The 22,234-nt window shown below is 35.7% G+C and overlaps 1 protein-coding gene across 3 annotated transcripts in view; it reads left to right on the forward strand.

The window, feature by feature from the left end:
• Positions 1–22,234, forward strand: part of SUGCT (succinyl-CoA:glutarate-CoA transferase) — a 332,549-nt gene that overhangs the window by 54,082 nt on the left and 256,233 nt on the right. For all 3 annotated transcript variants that reach the window (XM_068935970.1, XM_068935971.1, XM_009679424.2), the window contains one exon: positions 15,164–15,259. In XM_068935970.1, the coding sequence (XP_068792071.1) occupies positions 15,164–15,259 (96 nt within the window). The remainder of the gene's footprint in view (positions 1–15,163; positions 15,260–22,234) is intronic.

The following is a 22,234-nucleotide window of genomic DNA, read 5'->3' on the forward strand; positions in this document are numbered from 1 at the left end:
CTTTAGGCACATTTAAAAGGCGTTTCAGCAAAAAGGTAAAGACAAAGTGTTTTGATCATGAAATTAGTACCATGAGTAATGAGAACTTCAGGTTGCATTTGAACATTTAAATGTCATTGATAAAATGCTTTATACTTCACAAGAACAAAGTAATGTTGGTGTTAGCTTCACATGATCAGATGATACATTCTCTCGCTGATGTAGATTCTTGCATGTAGCAACAGGGAACATGGCATGTAGGCATTTTTGTATACATTTAAAAATTTATATCCAAACTGCATGCAGTACTAATCAAATCTCAGACAATGCCCCATTGTTTTCTTCAGTGTTTATTTGTGTATTTTTTTACATTGTCCTTCATGTCTTTAGTTCATAATGCCTGTCAGTGCAGCTGGGAGGTGATACAGCTCCCAGTGTGCAACTTGCTCTAAGTTGATCACTGTGTGAGCAGGGGCATGGACCAGATGACCTCCAGAAGTTGGTTCCTTCCAACCTATATTATTGTATAATTATATTGTATGATTATAACCCCTGAGGCTTGTAAGGTTTCTGTTGTTTAATGCCTACTGAAATCAGACCTGGAGAGGAGGGAAAGCCCTTGCTTAAATCAACAAAGAATTTTTTATTTGGTTGAGAAATACTTGTAACAACTGAACTTTTCATGATATGTATTTACTTATAAATATTGTGTCTGTATCTGCAAAATGTAATAAACACTTTAGAGTAATATTTTAAATATCCATTAAAATCTTAAGTGTTTTATATTGGTATGAAAGTAATATTTTCTATGACGTGCCTTATAATATCTTATAGTATGACAACTTTTGCTTGATCTTCTTCATGTCTTCTTTTAGTAAAGAATTTCCAGTGATTTCCAGAATTACTGTTATTTCTTGATTCCTTGCTCCACTGTTTTGGGGTGGGGGTGGTTTTGCTTTTTAGGTTTGGGGTTTTTTTGGTTTTTTTTTTTTTCCTCAAAGCCTTCTGTATCTTTGTGTAAATTGATTATGTAAAAGAAATAACGAAACTGACTATTATCAAATTTTATCAAATGCTGAAAGTAACAAGAGATAAAGCTAGGTATTGGTGTTATTCTCCCCTACCTTTCACCTTACTTTATGCCACTGCAGCTGTCTTTAGAGTCTTTGCCTTTGGTTAAGATGGTTTTGGCTATGCACAGAAGTGCTGCTACAGAGAGTCTTTGAAATTTCCATCTCAGTTCCACGTCATCGTCTATTAGCCCACTTGTTAGCATACAGAAGAAAGGGAATGAAGGCTCAGGTAGATGTTAATGCACAAGCATGGCATGTGGTGTTTGACTTCTATCTGCTTAGCTGAAAAACTGCTGGCTAGTGCGGGGATAACTTAGTGGTTTTTTTGTATATTAACTCATTCCTTGCTTTTATCAAATCATAGTTATACAAACCTTATTAAAGAGTAATTTCGTACATAGGCACTCTTATTGCAAAATAAGGATATTTTTATTTACTTTGAAGTTAAATGTTGGGTAAATTAAACTGAAACAAGTTGTTACTTTGGAATAGAGTACATACCTAAGCTGTTATTCAGAAATAGCTGTTTTGTTTTAGATAACTGTTATCTTGGTCCAAATTAACTTTAGAGTGTTGGCCAAAGACTATAATGAGAACATTTACTTAATTGGAAGAAATATTTTTTGGATGGGGTGATGGGGTAGAAAAAACAAACCCATGTAATCAATCCTATGAAAAATGTGTTAAAATCAATGAAGAAAAACACATCTGACAGCTGAGTGTCTCTGAGAACGTATAGTTTTCCTCATTTATTTTCTTTCTTTTTGCAAACCTGGAGTTAACTTGTAAGTCTTTAAGGGTGAATGTACCAAAAAAAATGAGAAAAGAAGAAGAATAGTACAGAATCTAAACAGCTAGTTAAAAAGTTGCTCTTTCTAGTAGTTCTGGTGGTAATTTTTAAAGGAAATGTAGACAATTACTGTGATATAATCAGGTTCTTGAAAGATCCACGTTTCAAAAGGAGCATGGTTTTACATGCCAAACTGGGATATCTAAAGCTAGCTCCTCCTCATTTGATGGATATTTAAAAAGCACAACCTTTTGAAATCTCTCATGGATGCTTCCAAAATAATAAAGAACCCAAAGTTTTAGAGTTTTAGTTTGTTAGACTCTTGTTGCTGTTGATAAATGGTGGGATCTAGATAGTAGACAGCTGCATCATGCGAACTTTTCCTCCAGTGTGACTCTCACTGAAGTGTAGTAATTCTGTAAGGAGAGAGAAGGAATTGCTGCTTTCTACGTGTAAAGCAAAAGCATTGTTGAACTATCTTCCTATTAATAGTGTTATGACAGCAGAGACCTGTATCATCTCCTGTCGGTACTTCTTGCACGAATCTAATATAGAAGTATACTACACCTTTCATCCATCCCTTCACTGGGCGTACAGTGTATCTTCATAGGGCAATATTGATGACTTTGACCGTATCTTAAAAAGGAAAAAAAGTCAGGTGTTCAAGTACTTAAATGTTTGGAAGTCACTGAAAAACATTTTGATTATTTTATACCAAAAACTAGCATGTATATTTCCATCTGTGCCTGCGCTACCACTTTTCCTCATGCTTTGTAGAAAGGCACGAGACTTTCTTTTATGGTAGGGGTGATGCTTTTGATACTAATTTCCTGCACAGATAAGTTAGTAATTATGACAAAGAGCATTGAACTGAATTCAACTGCCAATGAAAAGACTGAAGCTTTTTAAAGAAATATCACCCTGACTGGAAGGTTTGTTGAGTAGTTAACCATTCTTTGCAGAACAAGTATCTGATGATAAGTGAAAACCCATTTTTCATAATGCTATTTTTAGAATATATTTCAAAGACATCTCTTTCAAATTTTATATATCAAACATTTTGCCCTATCGCCTTGTAACAGCTTATTATTGCTAAAGGGGATTTATTTCCTCACAACAAAATAGGTTTCTAGGATTTTATTGAAGAGAGAGACAGTGACCGCTAGGATGTGGTTTTGCAGTGAACGCTAACTTTCTGTATCTCTCATCTATAAACTTTTAACCCATGTCATACAATTCCTTTGAAATTTTTTACTTTTAGATGATTTACAGTTGCCTGCTCCAGACCTTTCAACGTCAGTATCTAAATAGTGTCCTTTAGATGATGCTAGTAAATAAGAAGGAAGTGGGTTTTGGATTTGGTTCCAATTATGCAATTGTGCTTATTCTTCTGTTGTGGCTTAAAAAAAATCTCTTGGAAGTTTTAATATCCTTCCTGTATTTAATTGTAACCAGGCTCCAGCAAATACTGTAATAAGTTGGTTTCTTTTGGATTGAAAATCTGCAAAAAGTATTGTGCATTTAACATTTTTATGATTTTTGTAATTTTTTTTCAGACAGGATAATGTGGTTAATATTGTTTGTACTATATGATTGTTCAGCAGCCACTTCTCTGCTTCTTATTACTATATTTTATTTTATATTTGCTACAGGAAACTGCATTGTCTCATAATTTTAAAGTGACCCTAGAAAAACCTAAGAATAGGAATAAGTTATTTTCTACACCCCATCTTTGTCCTTTAATTTGGCAGTTAGTTTACTGAGCTAACTAATAATTTCTAAATGCTATCATTTTTTCATTTCTGGTTTGCTTTTAACCCTAGATGATAGTGTTTAATACTTACCTATTTAGGGTGTTTCTAGTGGTGCCAGCAGGGCATATAATGCATCATAGGATCCCTGAGCAGTGAATTGTATGAGAAGTATCAATCTTAGCTACTGTTCGGGTATCTTGACTGTAGCTTGTTGCTTCTCTGCTTGGTAACTGAGGTTTGTGAGCTGACTGAATATAGAAAGGAAACCTGCAATGTCAGAGGCTGTTGTTGCTGGTGTGCTTGGATGCTGGTTAGTAGAAGCGTTACATAGTTGTCTTGTTTTGGCTGTGGTTTGAATAAGTTCTTTTTTTTTTTTTTTTTTCAAGCTTATAAAGCATCACCTTTGCAAAATACTATATTCCTATTTTCTCTCGTGATAAAGATATATGTGCATGCTGTGTGGAGACATGCTGTCTGACCTCTGATATGGTGAGATAATAAATGCTAAATTAACTTGAACATCTTCTAAAATACTAGCTGTGCACCAAACACACTTTTGGCTGCTATTCTTGATATTTTCCATTGAGGACATCAATATACCTAAAAAAGAATTTATCCCTCGTGGTTTTAAGTACCTAGAATTTTATTGAAGTAGACCAGGACCAGAAACAGCAAGTCAAATTGATATTGGCCTCTGTGGAATAAGAGTTATGATTTCTAGTGATTAGTTATGCAGAAAAGTCATTGGTAGACCATACACCAATTAGATCTTGGATTTAGTGGTTTTCAGTGAACCCAAGTAAAGTAAGAGTATGTCCCCAGATTCCAAGAGGAATTTTCTTCTTTAGCTGCTAGCTGACAATAAAGCCTCTGCCTTTTTGTCTTTTCTGCTATGGTTTCTCATGCTAATGAAACTAAGCCTGAGTGTGTTACAGTGTCATTTTCCTGTGTTGAGTTACCTCTGTCATCAATTAGGGAGAGACTTGGAAGGAGATGGGAAAAAATATGCCCTTTTAATACATAGGAAAAAATAAAAATAACTATCTGGAGTGGATAAGGAGGAGATTTGAAAATAAAGGAAGGCATTTGTTCTAATGAGTTTATTATTTAGATGACCTTTGAATATGGGTGTAATTCTGGAAATGAAATCAAGATGCTTATTGTAGTTTATTACCAGTGGATCATATTTCAGGATCACGCTAAGGATTAGGAGAGAAAGGATAACAGAAGTAGTTCAAAAGAAGTGGCAATGATTTAAGCAACCGGTAGCCGAATAAGCACTTTTAGTGTAGCCCTAAAGCTGACCTCTCTCTAAACTCTCTTGAAGTCTTCAGAAGTTCTTCTGTAGATTGGTCAACTGGATAGGGCCTTTCAACACTTTTTTGCACTATTTAGTTTATATAAAAAGTGAGAGAAAGGGCTGTAACTTGATGGAAGAGGTTTCAATATTATGTCACAGAAAACTTTAAGTAAGTAAACCAACTCATTTCCATGTGTTGAACCTCTGGAATCTAATAAACCTTAGCAAATTTGTTGTTTTTGGAGATGCTGATGGAATGCTAGCTAGGACTTGAACAGTGATTGATTTAATAGCCTCAAATAGCTCTGATTGTAATTTCTCCATAGATTGTAGTTTATTGTATCTCCATAGATTGTAGGTGAAGTAAAGTATGATGCTGGAACAGATTTGGACTAATGACTTCTTTGGTCTCATGGAGCAATGCTGTCGTGACTCTGTGTTGTTCCATGTTTATTTTATTCTGTGTTGTATTGTTTCCAGCTCATCAATTAAATTGCAAACCCTTCACAGCCTGTGATTAGCTATGAATTATGTTTTGGTGAAAGTTATATAAGTATTCAGCATCATTTTTAGGACTTTAAAAGCGTACCTAAATGGCAGAGTTAAGTTATTTGTAAACATGCTTTGCCTTCTGTGGAATGAGTATTAGTAGCTAGATTTCTCTGATGAAAGTGTTGTAAAATTGTTTTGCAACTTAATTCAGGTTTACCCTGTAATATAACATTCTGTTTTCTGAGTTACTATTTAAGTAAACCTCTAGCTCTGCTCAGGAAAAATTTCCTTTTTTCAGAGACTCATGTACAAATTTGTTGTGACTATTCAAAATATATTATCAGCCAAAAGTGCTATCTTTTGATTCCAGACATGTTGGTAATACTATTTTTTCTCAAATCACAGAGAGCTTTGAACCACTTTTTTTTTTTTGATGTGTATGCTGTTTAGCAGTCCAGTAGATGACCAAATTTTTGCTATAGACAGTGTTAGAGTGCTCAGAAAAAGCAGTGTGGATGACTGAATGGTGGGTGTTCATTAATGCTGCAGAGGCATAGAAATATAATCTCATGTTTTGAAGTATGTGCTATTTCAAACATTTCACACACTTGCAGGGATTTGTTTCTTGTGTCATCTCTGTAGTGCATTAGCACAAAAGTGCTTCATGGGCAGCTTCCAAAGATCTTTTAGCGTTACAGCCAACATCAGTGTTCTTCTACCAAGATAATAAAATACACGACTTCTTTAACTGCCCTGTTCCCTCTATTTCTGTATTTGGACAGGAGTTTGTTCCCGGACCCTATGCCAAAGCAGTTGAAAGCAAAGTTATCTCTTTAGAGTTCTTTTGTAGGATTTTTATTACAAGGTGTTTCTGTTGAAATAAAGCGGGCTTTTCCCATTTGATGGAGTTCATCTCCTGAAGTCATGCAAAAAGATCACCTGCCTCAAAGCTTCCAACCTCCTTGACATAACTATTTGCCGTGTAGAAATTCTGACTGTATGTTTCCTCCTTAACCTCTCTAAACTATTTTCCTGCAGTAAATGGTTATTTCCTACTAAAGGAGAATAATAGTTATGGACTGGTTTATTCAGCCTTCTGCAAGGAGAAGTCATGTGACAAGAAGGTACATTTACTGTGCAGGACAGGGTAATAAATTGTGGGATTATTATTTAGATTTTTCACTATCTTCAAGGTCCACTGTTGATTAATTTTAGGATATTTTTCCTAATATTTTCTACTGTTGCAACAACATTAAACTTAGTATATAATGAGGGTTTTCTTGTAGAAATGGCTTCAAATATCTGCAAGTGTTTTAGATACTGTTGTGTAGATGTATTCTGGGCTAGTTTGAACACGGCACTGAATAAAACCTAAGTGGTCTGAAAGCACTGGCTTTGTTACTGTTCAGACTGTTGTTATGACCCGTGGAGATTTGACTTTGATAGGAGTAGTGGAATGTTTCCGCATTTCTCACCTGACCAAATAGGCATGGCTTATTTCAGTAGGTGCCTACCTATGATTCAAATGAGAAATCTAAAAATCTACCTATTTGTGCTGCTACAGAAGAAGCTGTTGATGTTACTATTATTTTGGGGGAGTTAAAATACTCTGCAGAGAAGGAGATAATGAAGTCATCTTCATTGTTGAAGTCACAGAATCACAGAATCGTTTAGGTTGGAAGGGACCTCTGGAGATCATCTAGTCCAACCTCCCTGCTCAAGCAGGGTCACCTAGAGCATATTGCCCCGGATCACATCCAGACGGGTTTTGAATATCTCCAGCGAAGGAGACTCCACTACCTCTCTGGGCAGCCTGTTCCAGTGCTCTGTCACCCTCACAGTGAAGAAGTTTTTTCTCAGGTTCAGATGGAACTTCCTGTGCTTCAGTTTCTGCCCGTTGCCTCTTGTCCTGTCGCTGGGCACCACGGAGAAGAGGCTGGCCTCATCCTCTTGACACTCCCCCTTCAGATACTTATACACGTTGATGAGATCGCCTCTCAATCTTCTCTTCTCCAGGCTGAACAGGCCCAGCTCTTGCAGTCTTAAAGTCAGACAAACTCACTTAAAGATCCTTTTTTATGAAAGTATTAGTGATAATAAATGTGGAGACAAAAAAGTGGAGGGCTGTAGGTAGTTAGGTGCGTGCATATTTTCATTGTAAACGACACTGTCTCTAATCGTAAGATCAACAGTGAAAAGTGCCTTAATATAGCTTCTTTTGGATATTGACAGCTTTGCATGGAAAAGCATCTGTATTACTTCATAAAATGAAAGAATCCTTTGCAAAGTGTATGTAGTATCCCAAACTCGAGCCCGTCTATACTATTACTGTAATATTACTCTATTACAATTGATATGAAAAAATTGTTGCAGTTCTTTTAATGCTTATTCTCACAGAGAATCGATTTTTATATGAGCAAAATCTTTGTCTGGATTGTATTTGCATATTTTACTCTTTTTATTCTCAACTGTCAAATTCAGCTACCCCTTTTTAACTCAAATTGTTTTTTGCTTTAGTAATATACTTGGAGTTCTTTGCATGTATAGAAGCCAGTCTACTAACTCGGTCTGCGCTATTTGGTAAACAATCAATGGAATACAACCTGATGTCATTAAAAGAATTCAGAAAAGACATGTATTTTAAGTTGTAATGCATATTAAATGCATAGGTTCTTAATGGGAAAGGCTATAATTTGGGAATAAGATGTGTTATAATATTAAAAAAATAACTAAATAAAATATGGAAGACAAAACATTCTGGAGTTAAATTTTGCCTTGACTTGGTAAGGTTGTATTAAAAATACAGACCATAATGCATTTAATGTTTTAGCAAATATATTTTATTTCTTCACAGAAGATGGAGACTTGAGGAAGTGATTGTAGCAGTGTCATTTATACTTCAGGTTGTCTGGTAATGCTTGCTCTCAGAGTCTGGTTTTAGTTGTTTATAGCTTTGCCAAACTTTTAACTGTTTTGGCTTAATTTTCCATGTCACGTAGTTGCCAAAAACTGATTCATGTTAAAGTTACCGTTAAAAGGATTAATCTCTTTCCAGGAGCAACTTATGGAAAAGTATTTTGTTTGTTTTTTAAAATATTTATTATTATTTTTTACAAATCTTTTATTGAGAAGCTCAATGTCTTCAATTCTTTGTAGAGGAAATCTGAAGTTTGGTAGATGAGTCACCCTTGTTTCAGGGAAGTGTATTTTGAAAGGAACACAGTGTGGCCAAAGGTGCGCTGGGTACAAGATATTTGGAGTGCGTAAAGGCTAATAGGGTCTCTTTAGGAGACTTAATAGTGTCTTTGGGCCACCTACTAATTATGAGAGTCAGAAATTTGTTTGAAAAAGTAGTATGTGACCATGGGATTAAAACTTGTGTATAAATGCTCTGTCCCAAGATTTGGCACAGAGTGTACAGGGTAACTGTTTGTGAAATTTGGAATTCTTGATTTTTTTTTTTTTTTAACTTTAATACTCTCTTTAAGATTTTTTTTGGTGACTGATTCCTTTAAGTTGTTACTGAGATATTAAATTGAGCTCTATAAAATTCAGGTGAAACAGGAATTTTTCAGTGTTTTGAAGTGATGTATTTATTTAGACCTTCAGAAAAAAGTTTTTTAGTATTACTTTCATTAAGAAAATATGACTGAATCTTCATTTAAAAATATATTGCTTTCTTTGACCAGAGCTCATTTAAAAGGAATCATTTTGTTTACTGTTTCATGACAGTGCTGTTTAATAGATCCTACGGTCAGTTTTTTAATAATCTTTCACTTAAAATTCATCTTCATTTGCCATTAAGTTTCTCACAGAACTGTGTGCTGAATAAAGTATATTTTTGAAATTTCTAGTCCTACGTCTGTTAGTTGCATCAAGTCTTTGCGATTATTAATCATACTTGAATCTTACTCAAGGTGTGATCTCCATCCTGGATGCTAAAGTTGTGGCAGCGCAGAAGTGTTTTGTCTTTGTCTTCTGAAAGCTCTAAATAGCTAATGTAAAGAAATAATCACTCATGGATTAGTGTTTGTGGTTGTTGTTGTCGTCGTATTCCACTGAACTCCTTCTAATTAGTTAATAGTTCTCTGTTATGCAGGTGTCTCATGTCTGTTTGAAGATGGTTCAGTGTGTCTGTATAGTCTAAACTTTTTTTTAATAAAAAAAATAAGTTTTCAGCCATCACTTTCACACTGAAAAAAACCCTACATTATTACACACTGGGAATCTAAATTTTTTTCTCTAGTTTTCTTCTCTGAGAATCTGTGTTTAAGATATGTTTTTTCAAATACCTTTGTTTTTCTCATTGCGTTTTTTTATTGTTATTTTATTCAGTACCTCTTCATCCATCATTTCTGTGAACGTGTGATTTGCTGTGTCCTGTTACCTGAATAAGGGAGAATTTAGCCACGTATTTTGATCAAGTGGCCAACTTCAAGTCAGTCAGTCCCATAGGCTGCATGTGATTACTGGCACAGAGTTGAATAGCTGCTTAAGTGTCTGGTATTTATATAGCCCTAAAGCAGGACCTAATGTGAGACCTGTTCTACATTTGTTGTTGTTTGTCATTAAGGATTATTTTTATCTTGAGAAGACTGTATTTGTGGCTGGAATAATACCATTTGCTCTATGCTTCAATGCCAAAAATTTTATTTTGTGAAGGGTGAATTAACGAGCGCTTCCTGGAGCTTCACATTACAAGAAACCAGCATCACTGGGAAGAAAGCACTTTTTCCATGGAGCACACTGTAGATAACGTGATCACAGCCACTTTTCAAAAGGGATGTAGGCTCTGTAATAACAGGCCTAGGCCTGCCTGTTAGTAGTCTTGCTTTTCTAGGTAGCTTTTGCAGACGTGTTTGAAGTCATTCATGGAATTTGCTGGGCTGCAGAGCACAGGTTGAAAACAACTCTGGTGATACTGGCTCTTGAAGAGACGAAAGTGTGTGGGAGGGGGACTGTGGGGCAGTGCTTCTGAATTCCACAGAAGCTCGCACCTTGCACGGATGTAGGATATGGCTGATGAATTTGCACAACCTTAGTCCTTTGTGGGCAGCGACCTTGCTGCGTACTGCAGGTGGGGATGTCTGCCTTGCCTAGTGGCCTGGTCGACTCATGTCTCTGTTTTTTAGCTTCTGTCTAGCCCTGAACTCCGAGCTAGATGGGAGTCCTCTACATGCCCAGGCATAAGGTAATGCGCACTGCTGGCCACTGGGGAGGCTGTGGCTTCCCGCTGAGCTCCTGGGGATGGGCTTACTTGAGCTGTGGCAGCTTTTGTGCCTCTGTGCAAGGCTGTGGCTCCTGCTGCCTAGTTAATTCTTGCAGGAATTTGAAAGGCAGACGCCTGCCTAAAAAATGGTAGACTAGCACTTGTCACTGTGGCACGATGCCATGTCCTGAGCCAGAGCCAGGTCGAGCAATGCTCATGACATAGCCTAAAGCATGTACGCTGCTTATAGAAGCAGTAGACTATTAAGGACTTATTTCTACTCTCATGAAGTCCTGTGGCTAAGCTTGCTCAGACTTCAACTGGAAGAGGATATTCTAAAATAACTGATTGTTTTTGGTGCAGATAAAAGGTATCTTTTTTTTCTTTTATTTCTTTGAGACCCCTCTTCTCCCCTCCAAAACAACAGCCAAGGATCACCCTATGCACCTGTACACAAAAGCAGCATCAATAGAAATATGGAAAAAGAAGGGGGCAGAGGCTAACTGCTTACTATCTCCCAAAGCAAAATTAAAATAAAACTTGAGTGTTGATTTATGGTGTCAAACTGTATTTATTGCAACATGAAAAGGGGGAAGACGTGTAAAACAGTGAAAGCAAATTGTTATTAGGTATTTATCAGTGATTTTAAGAGAGCTTTGTTAATATACACCAGGTTAGGATTGTGGTCTTATGTACCAAGATTTTTATATATAAAGATTTGTTTTTTTCTCCATAGAATGCCATAAGTACAGAAAGGGTATAACTGGAAGGTTATTGACCTTTGCACAATATAAGGCACTGAAATTATTCAGGATGATTTTTTTCTGCTAAGGTATATGTTAATATTTAGGTTACTAGTTCCATAGTATATTGTAAAGAGTTATGTGTTCTGCACTGTGTTGCATTAAAATATCTGTGTCTCAAAGTTCTTTAACAGACAGCATACCTGCCTACTTTAAAAAAAAGTAAACAAAGAATGAGTAAAAATACAAATTAATTTGGATGTCGAGCCTAGTTAGGATACATGACAGTAAGACAGGCACAAAATTGGAGAGAGAAGAAAGTGAAGAATCTAATTAAAATGTTATTTCCTCATCTTCCCACTTACCTGTCTCATTTTTTTATTCATATGCACTTGTTGAGCTTGCATGTAAATGATTGATTGAGTCAGTGAACTCACTGTAATAATTTATGTTTGATGTGCTATCTTAAAAAAAAATCTTTTGAAATTCTGTCTCTTTTCTTTGTCTGCTCACCTCCTGGCATTTAATATCTTGTTTCCCCATCTGTCTGATTCTGTCATAAGCTGAGCATAATTTTTCAGATCTTAATGCAGTGCTCTCTTTGTTCTGGTTTAGGTAGGTATGTAAAGCAAATACTTGATTTGTCCGTCAACTTAACATCACAAAGGAATGTTAAGGTGTGTGTTCCCTTTATTGACGTGAAATAAAGAATTACTTATCTATAGACACTAGATAATACACATTTGCGGTAGATAGATCTGTCTCTGCAAGCAAATGAATACAGAGATGTCTGTATCATTGTGTTATATCTGCTTTAATGTTACAAGTGCAAAGGTAACTTTTATGGATTTGCTCTTAATTAAAATAGAAAAGAAATGGGTTGATATGGTTTCAGGAAAGCAGTTTTAAATAGAGATTAAAAAATACTTTATCTGTATTAAAGTTGTACCCTATTTTTGTTTTAACATACTGCAGTATTTTGTAGATGGTGTCTTTGGGAGAGCAAAGAGAATGAGCAAATCTGGGAAGAGAGAGAAAAAATGCAAGGTAGTCCTGGGACTAGCTGTAACAGTTTCATGGTACAGTGGAACTAGAATAAAATCTTTAAGTCTGAATTCATCGGAAAGTTATTAATAAGGGGGAAAGTTGTCAAAGGGTTCACTCAGCTGAGTGAATTGGTACATAAAGTACAAAGCACTGAAATACTTTCTTAGATGTAGTCAAAAAAAGTTTATTTGTATAATAAGAATAGTTTTTGGCTGGCTAATTTGACTTTATAAATAAGGTTCCCAACTTGGAGGAGAAAGTCAAAGGGAGCTGAAAACCTTTTTCTTTGTGCTTTAATGATAAAACTAATGATAAGTAAAAGAGTTTTGACAAGACATACAAGTGTATGTATTTATGCAAACGATCAGTACATTGGATGAAATGGAGTTATGCTGCAGACTAAATACTGTGTTGAACTGAGGCCTTGATGTAGTCTAGGCAACTTCTAGTTCCAAGAATGCTCGATCTTTACTAAGCTTCTGACCTCCGTGGCATTTGCTGTCTGTTGCTACTGAGACAAGCCGCCTTTAAACAGAAGCTTTACTGGTGGAATTCAATAATCTAACTCAAAATCTAAATAATAATAATATATAAATAATACTCTAGTGAATATTATGTTTTCCTATTGTACTATGTACAAGTGCTTCAGAGAAATCTATACCTGTGTTTTTTCCAGTATTAAAGAAATAATATTCATCTCTCCAAGGATGTTGAAACAATCTGGAAAACTCTGTTGAAGAGAGTTTTTTTTTTTTTAAGGATAGAAGCTGTGTGTCGTTTGAAATGCATGGTTCTATTTTCAGCTGCATAGATTGCAAACAAGTAAATGGAGTGAGATCTTGGTTCCATTGTATTCAATAACAATATGTTAAGATTTCTCTTTCACTAGGTTTTAGTTCAGCATGTCCTTCCTAGAGTTAACAGTGGTATAGCATTTCCTTCCAGAACTGTGAAAAGTTAAATGCGTATGTTTCACATAAGGCATTGTTGTGTCTATATGTGTAAAAAGTCCGTTGTAGTAGATGCATCTCACCTATTAGTAAAATTTGGGTGAAACACAGTAGCTGTCTAATGTTAAAGAAATAAACATAGAATGATATCTAGCCGTTAATATGGTAACAAATCCATCATCGTTTCATAGCCAATTGCTGTGGAAGAAGAAATATCAGTGGTAGAAGCAGTATCAGTATGTAGTGTGATCCCAAATTAAAAAATTATATGAACAGTAGGACTAGAATATCGTTATTCATAAATTATATGGAACATACTTTAATGACGCATTAAATTCTCTAATCATGGTGTGTTTGATTCTATGCTGCTGAGAAAGTTGTGAACCAGAAGGAAAAAGTCCTGTCTACCTACTTCCCAAATCCATTTCCCTAATTGTTAGATTTTCCAGGGAGTCTTTTAGCTGAATGAGGTGACACGGAGATACAATAAGCTGCAACTTAAATCAAAATATAAAGTGTTTTTCAACTGCACACAGGAACATGGTGTTGTGTATTGTAATTGGTATATATGGATAGGCAGGGTTTTTTTGGCAGTGGTTAAATTCTCATTTGTTCTCTATTTTCCTAGGTGTCTGTGTCCATGACTTAGAGTTAAATATTTGTTTTGAATGTGAAAGTGACACTTTCATATTGCCTTTTCAGGATATATGGGGAACGGAAAAGAAGTTGAAGTGGCATCCTTTTTTCTAGAAATTCTGATGTAATTCACATATTACTAGTGGACGCTGAATTAATTGTTATATGTTTTAATCTAGATGAGACTGCTGCACTTGTAGGCTGTCTACTCACCTTTCTTGCATCTGGGAAGTGTGCCATATCTAGATGCTTACCAGAGGCATGACAGTAATCAGAATATAGACACAGAATAGCACAAACACCTTGATTAGCATACTTAATTTGTCCCTTTGGAAGAGAAATCTAAAAAGAAAAAACCCAGATTTTTGGAGAAAAAAAAGTTGTGGCCTATTGTTTAAGCAAACTTATAGTTGCACTTACTGTCTCAACTAGTTTAAAGACAGCATAAAACAAACACATTGTCTCTGATGAATGGTGAAAAGCTGTTGTGGTAAATGTAATGCTTTAATATATTACTTGGCTTCAAGAAATACAGTCACAAACTGCATTCTCCCAAAGAAATAATAATAATAAAAAAATCTTCCATTAATTATAACAGAACCTCTGATTTTTTTCATGCATTATTGCATCATAACTATTAACTTTTTTCCTAAGATATATCCCTTCTTGCTGTTGCAAAATACAGATTATTTTCATATTTACCCCCTCAGATTATGATCATTAAATTGAGCATGCCATATTTTTCAGAAAATTAATCTTTTTCCAGTTTTGTCTCTCTGAGTAATAACTTGATAAATTTCTCCTCATCTTTTAGTAGCATATGATTTATTGAGGGCTACCATTTAATTAATATTATAGAGCATGTGGGGAGCTGAAGAATTCTGCAATATTTTCCATAGTTTGGGTATGTGCAATGAGAAAGGGGAAAGCAGAAGAATAATCTTGTGACTGAGAGTCTTTGTGATTTAAGCATGGGGTTGAAATTCAGGAAGTGTGAATTCTACCCCACGATTATCAGGCTTCCTTCTGAACTTCTGGACTTTGAACAAGGCACTTACATATTGTATACTTTTGTACAAATATTTTTAACTTCCATGCATAATAGCACACATAAATATACAGAAATATTAAAGAAGTTGTCAATGAAGGTTGAACTTTCCTGAATACTTCTATTTTTTCTGTGCTTCCAGGTTGCATGCCTTACTCATGTAGCAGCTAATTACCTTAATTGCAAAATGGAAGCAAAGCGCTGGGGTACAGCTCATGGGAGTATTGTTCCATATCAGGTAAGCAGAAATCAGTAGGTTTCCTTTGCTCTTGAAATTCATGGTTTTGTGTATCAAGAGACTGAGAACTGATTCACTTTTTTGTGACTTGTACTATTCTGTAATGTATCTGTCTAGATAGGATAAGGTTCTGTTGTTCATTGTAGTTTCTACATTTTGCATATTTCTTCGTCAGCTGTAGATTAGTAACAGAACACTGAAGTAGATCAAAGGTGTTCGCTGAAATTGGATAACTTTAAAGCTAGCATGATGGCTTCATTGTTTTTCACCTGGCAGAGCAATCAGACTTTTTTTTAAGGGTGGTTTTCATACCAGTTATGAACTGAAATTTTTTGCTTTTGAATTGTATTATTTTTACCTCTTGGGTCTACAAGAATGGTATAAATGAACCTGAAGGTCCAGGAATTCCTACCTATTTAGCATTTTCCACTGAGTTTGCTGCCAGTCACTGGTGCTCACTGAGATGACAAGTTGAGAGAAGGGGAGAAGGAATGAACCAGACCTCAGATCTCCCTGGTGGAATTCATAATCTGCTGCCTCTAATTAGGGGTCAAAATTCCTTAAAATAACATGAACTTTGTCGTATAAAAAAAACACAGAAAAAAAAACCTTATTGAAAGTGACATCTTACAGCTGGCTACTATGCAAAACTCTTCCAGTAAACAAAGACAACTTTGTTCCTTTCCAGCTGATTGTGTTGTTGTGATTGGGGGCAGGGGTGTCATGATAACGTATAGAGATTTGGGCATACATTTAAGTGAAAAATCTGTTCTTTGTTTCATGAACTTTGACACTTCGCATCAAATAGTCATTTTTGCATCATGACAGAACGTATATTTTTTTTAATTTCTGGCTGGAATCCCTTAAATCCTGATGGGGACAGTTCCCACAGTCCCCAGCGTTTCTCTGGTGTACTCGCATCTAAACACTGCTCAGTTTCTTTACAGTCTCCTTTCTTGTTAGAAGATACACGAGGAACTGAATGTACTTTGTTTTTTCCAGACGTAAAGTTGGTGCCTATCCTAACGTTAAAGGATTTGCTACCTGTGGGCATAGCAAGTCTGATTTTGCACAGTCAAAACAGAAATGCATACATGTTCATTTTTTATAGACAGCTTTCTAGGTATAAGAAATTGGAGGAGATTTTTTTTAGCTATTGTCAGGTTTTTGCTTAATATGTAAATAACTGTTTTTTTTTTTTGCAAATATGCAGTCTAAAATATGGTTCCTGTGTTTCTGTATGTATGTAGTAGGTATTACAAATAGTATTTTAACATAGACAATTTTCATCTGCATTTTATCATTCAAAACCTAGTCATTGTGATGGATTTCCTTTAGGTGGATGTTTTTTAGTATTTCTATGACTCAACTGTTTACATTGCATTAGTTAGCATGGTTATAATTTGGATGGTAATCATAAGTATATTATGCTTTCTAGAGCTTATTTTTTAACTTTGGTAGCATAAGCTATACTTAGACTGCAAAGCTCTTTAGAAACTTGAATTAACTCTCATCATTCCTATGATATGCTGTTTCTGTAGCTCCTTTGTAATAATAATTTACAGTAGAACTGTGAAACCTGACTTTCATCTCCCATCCTAGTTATTTAATATACCATGTTTGGCTTGCTATGTGTAAGTGTCACAGTGCTTTTTCTCATGGACAAATGTTTGTTTCAACATGTTTTGGGCTAATTAACTATAATTTGTTCAAATAAGAAACCCCACATTTCAGGTAGTTGTTTGGATATAATTCAGAACAAATATATGACAGCAAACTGGTGGGTTTTTTTTCCTCTTAGGATGTAAACTTTCTATTTTGTTTTCTTTTGATATATTTTAAGTTTAAGGTAGCCAATCGCACCTTTGAAGTGATACAAAGCCTGCAATGTCACTTAAAAATGTCAACTGATGATAAACCATGGGAGACTGGGGAATCAGGGAGGACTATCTTTTTATAGATACTAAAAAGGGAAAATTAAACTATTTGCATAATCTGTTTGTGTGACAGAAGTCTGATCAGGCTTACATCAGAGTACTAACCAAAATTAAAAAAAAGTACACGAAAAACATCTTAAATGTGCATAACTAGTACATTTTTTACTTATAATTGATATGTAAGTGTTCTAGTGCTGTTTCATGCACTCAATAGTGTATACTCAAAGCTATTGTAATTTTTATTTCATTGAGCTTCAATTTCATAGATTTAGCCAGAGTATCTTTGCAAATGGTTCCATTTGTTTCTATTTACAAGGCCAAATTTTGCTTTGAGTACAACTCTGTAGTTTCACTGAATTCCATATGGCTTATTGGCTGTAACTTATCAGCATAATTTGGCCCTAAAGTGCTTTATTTCGAGACTGACCTTTCTTACTTTTCATTGCTTTTAAAAACATAGAAATTGAGCGTTAATGAATGGCTAGGTTTTCTCCTTCCTGAAATTATTTTTTAATTATAAACAATGGTAAACCAGGATGTGTAGCCTTTTTGAAAATACATTTCCAGTCCAGGCAACAAGCCTATAATAATAGAGGTGGAAAGTTTGTTGCACAAGGACTTTCCTACTTTTCTAAGCTTTTCCTAATTTGCTAATAATGTACTCCCTTTGTGGCATAATCACCCAAAATGTCTAAGTTCCATTTCTATTTGCTCATTACCAATTTCGAAAGGAAAGGATTTGAGCTTCTTTTCAGGACACAATCTCTTCTGTGGTACCTGTATAGCTGTCTGTGTATATTTGTTTGCCATAGGTTTCAATAGCAGTGAACTTTGCAGGGTGCTACAGAGATGAAAAAAATGTAGATTCTAATAAACATAGATTAGAAGTAAATTCTAGAGTGCTGGACATTGCATGACAAATGACTGGCTTTGAGCTTATCACCTTTTTAATCAGAGGGGTGTAGCTTGGACAGGTCACTGCTGTGATAGTACATAATAGAGGAATGGTATCTTGCATGTAACCAGATCCTAGTCTGCATCGAGTTACAAATTTTAAAACTAAAATCTTGAGATCTGGGCTGAATCTTACAGGTAATTAGTGCAATTTTTTTAAAGCAAATCTTTATAATGAGCCATGTTGTCTGGCTACAGCTGCTCTATGATTATCCAAAGAAGATGGGGGCTTAAAAGCATCTGGTTTACGTAATTATGCTGAAAAGTAAAGTTTTTTACTTTACTCTTTCATTCAGGGTGATAAGGTCTTTCCTCATTTTCGTGGTTTCACCAAAGTTGTTATCTTATCTGTACAATGCTGGAGATCTAGAAATTCCCTTTTTCATCTTCCAACTGGGCCACCCAGAACAGATATTCTTCTGAAGGGGTCTTTCTTAACAGGCATGTTTACAGGATATTTCCTGTGGCATCTTATCACCCTTCCATCAGCTGCCCTGACAATTGGACAGCACTTTGGTTAAAATCCTGCTTTTAGAGGTAAACTTTCAGCTAAAGGACTGTTTGCTCTTGGTCCTTCTCTCCCTGAAAGAACGTCTCCTGTGAATACAATATTATTTCCATTCCAAGCTTGGATTTTAATATTCATCTTCAAACTAGAATAAGGCAAGTGAATAGCTTTCAAACAAGCCAGTCAGCTAAAGGCTACTACTGTAGATCAGCTGCCCAATTATGGGGAACCTTTCAGTTCTCAGTGTATAAGCCTTAAACTTTTTATATTTTTCATCTTTATTTTTAAAACCAAAGGAGCAGTTTTCCTCAAGGTTGGTCAGTGAGGATCCACTTTTTACAAACACATTATTATGTAGTTTTTCTCCAGTTTCCCTTCAACCCATGTTGTCTGTCCATCTCTTTCCTGGGGGAGAATATGACATTGTTGTGATCAAGCATCTCCTTGCAGTGCTATCAGTGATATCATCGTCCCCACTTTGAAGATTTATAGAGTCTTCTCAAGTATATTTCACGTTTTCAGAATACACAGTGTGCCCATCTGTTCTACGCAGCAGGTGAAATCACAAAGGAGGGAAGAAATGATTATTTTGTTGCCTTTTCTGTTGACTTACCCGTGCTTTGTCATCACTCATCATCAGAATCAACATTAATGTTATTTATATTAGAGCGTCACTTGGATGCTGTAAGATCAGCTCTTTATTGTGCTGAAACTTCTTTTAAAGGGGGAAACTGTCCCTGCATCAAAGGCCTTACAGTTGAAATGTATTTTGAAAACCAAAGTATGAGCTCACAGGGAAGTGAAAAGCATGAGGTACTAGGAATACGAGTGTAGGCATTTCTATGAATGAACAGTCCTGCATCGTTTTTAGCATCTGCTTCTCATATTCTTTGCTTATGGAGTTTCGTACTGTCCGAGAGTCTTAGGAAAAGAGACTCATGTCACTTGTGTCTCAGCAGAGGAAACGGGAGAAGTGAATAGTTTATTACTTACCTGACTGGTTTAGCAGAGATGTTTTCCATACAAAGGAATGCACCAACTTTCCTAACTCAACCCTGGTGAATCTCACAGAACTTTTCATTACCATCTATTTTTTGCAGTAGAAAGAGCAACAAAATAGTGTCAGCTATTCAGAAATTTCAAACTGCTTATTCCAGACAAGAATGTAGCTGTTCAGTTGTTTTCTTTTCTATCTTGATGTGATTTTATTGGGATACTTCTGCAGTTAACATGTCTTTGAATCAAAATCAACGAGGAAGAGAACTTGGATAATTTGTAGAGTTTTACATGTGAAATTCTCCTTTTTAAGTAAGTCCAAATTTGATTTTATGAAAGAAAATAATGGCTCAATCTAGGAGAAGATGGAACTTTTGCACAGTAAAGAAAAAAGTCTATAGACAGATTTTTGAGGAGTTCTAGATTCAGGAAATGCAAGATAACCCTTCCTATTGCACGACAGTCATCTGCATAATACTCATCCAGACTATTCAAACTGCTGTTGGGCAGTTCTAAACTAAATTGTTGTTCTGAGCAATGAAATATCACTGCTCAAAGTATTGCCCATTTGATATTAAAATGAAATGTATTCACAGACGGACTGGATAAAAAGTTTATTCTCTCAAGCAGCAAAGTGTGCTCTTTTCACCATATGGTTTCAGTTTTCAAAGAACAGTTTGGGTGTCCTCAAAATACATGTCTTGACTTATTTGATGAATACCCAACCTCCCAGATAATTTTGCGTCCCACTGTATCTGCTTGAACTACCATATTTTTTAAAATAACTGCTTTCTTTCTATCTTTATCTTACAAGACAGTAAGAAAGAGAGAAGCCATAAAGGCCTTTGTCATCCTAAATTCCAAAAAGCTAAGAAAGATATCATTTACAGTACTCTTTTTTTTTTTTTTTTTTTTTTTTGGTAAATATAGAACTGAGGTCTTTTGCACAGGTTTCAATTTTGTAGATTTCTTTACTGGATTCTTTGCTATGTTTACTCTGTCTTGCTATGATACAGATTGACTACTGACTATGAGAATATTTTGGTGTTACTAGGATTGTAAGGGACCATCATTCACTCTCTGCGCTGTAGGAAGCATTGCGGTAAGGATTCTGTTTCCATGCCATTTTAGTCAATGAAAAGGTATAGCACCTATCCCTCACTGTCTTGTAATCATCTGTGGGATGCTGCGTAGATAAACTGCCCAAATATGAGGATGAGAACGAGTTCCAGTTATTCAAAATTGACAGCATTATATTGCTGTCGTTCTGGAGATAGTCCTTCAATGAGTTGTGAAGCCTCTCTCCTGGGCAGAGCGCGCTGTCTGGAAAGCAAATCAGTAGGTATGCCTTGGGCGATTTTAGACAGGTGTTCAGTGTATAATATGAGCAGATGCTCAGTGCATAATATGAGATGTAGCTATAACTTCATTCAAGTATATCCCATCCTGTCACAGAGAAAGCACTTTAAAGAAGCTGACCTTTTATCTGCATGAAATAGACAGCTTCTTACCTGTAAATGAGTACTTTCCAGATGGAAATGAAATGCATTATTAATTCACAATGTGAAACTCCACCCCCCCCCCCCAACCCCCGGAAAGTCCTCCTGTACCTTTCTGCTCTTAGAAATGCTTGCAATATATTTTTATGAGTATTTTATACTTTCAGATTGCAAGACAGATTTGGATAATTGCAATTATTGTTAAAGCATGATAGCTGATAGTTGATGCTGTCTTGTTTTTGATCTCCTGGAAAATGTCACAATACTATTTTTGCTAAAGAATTAGTTTTTTCAGATAAATATATTAAAAACTGATAATTTCTCTTGCCATACTATTTTTGGTGAATCATAAAACATGTTTGTACTTTGAACTTAGATATGTACTTGATGCTCACTTAATCTGGGTGTGCGTGAAGATTATCAGCTCACTTGCCTTTGGTCACATGAAAAGAACTCTTAACAAAACTAGGGTTAGCATAGAGGTGTTTGCATGTTTTCACTGCCATTTGGCAGCTGTATTTGCCTTTATGTATGCTGTTCATAGTTTCTTCCACATTGTTCCACTGTTGGGATGAGGGATCAAGTTTGCATTATTTGCAAACATGCATGTTTAGCCTCCAAATATGAAAGCACTGACATGTTGCAGGGTTACTGAACATGACAGTTAGCATATCCATGTTGCATCATAATCCTTAGGGAGGACAGCATAACAGAAGCTCAGTAAATTGCTTTTCAGATCGTAGCTGGTTGGAAAGAAATAGGAGTAGGATCCCTGGGCTCATAGAGGAGATCTCTACTGCAACTGGATCACTGCCTTCATTTAGTCTGCTTTATTAGATCTAAGGCAGAAGAATAAACTTTTCTTCTGTTCTCCTGAAAGTGCTTTTCACTATCATTATATAACAACTCAGTGTAGCTGCTCAGAAGCTGAAACATAAATAGTGCGAAAGAGAACTCAGAAGTCCGTGTACAACAGTATCACTCAAAGACTCCTGACATAATCATCCTGCATATATTAATAGCTATTTGGATTGCCGTTATAGCTAGAAACTCTTGTAAAACAACGTAATCCCTTCTGCAA

Source organism: Struthio camelus, chromosome 2, assembly GCF_040807025.1.
Source record: "Struthio camelus isolate bStrCam1 chromosome 2, bStrCam1.hap1, whole genome shotgun sequence".
Taxonomy (NCBI): Eukaryota; Metazoa; Chordata; class Aves; order Struthioniformes; family Struthionidae; genus Struthio; species Struthio camelus.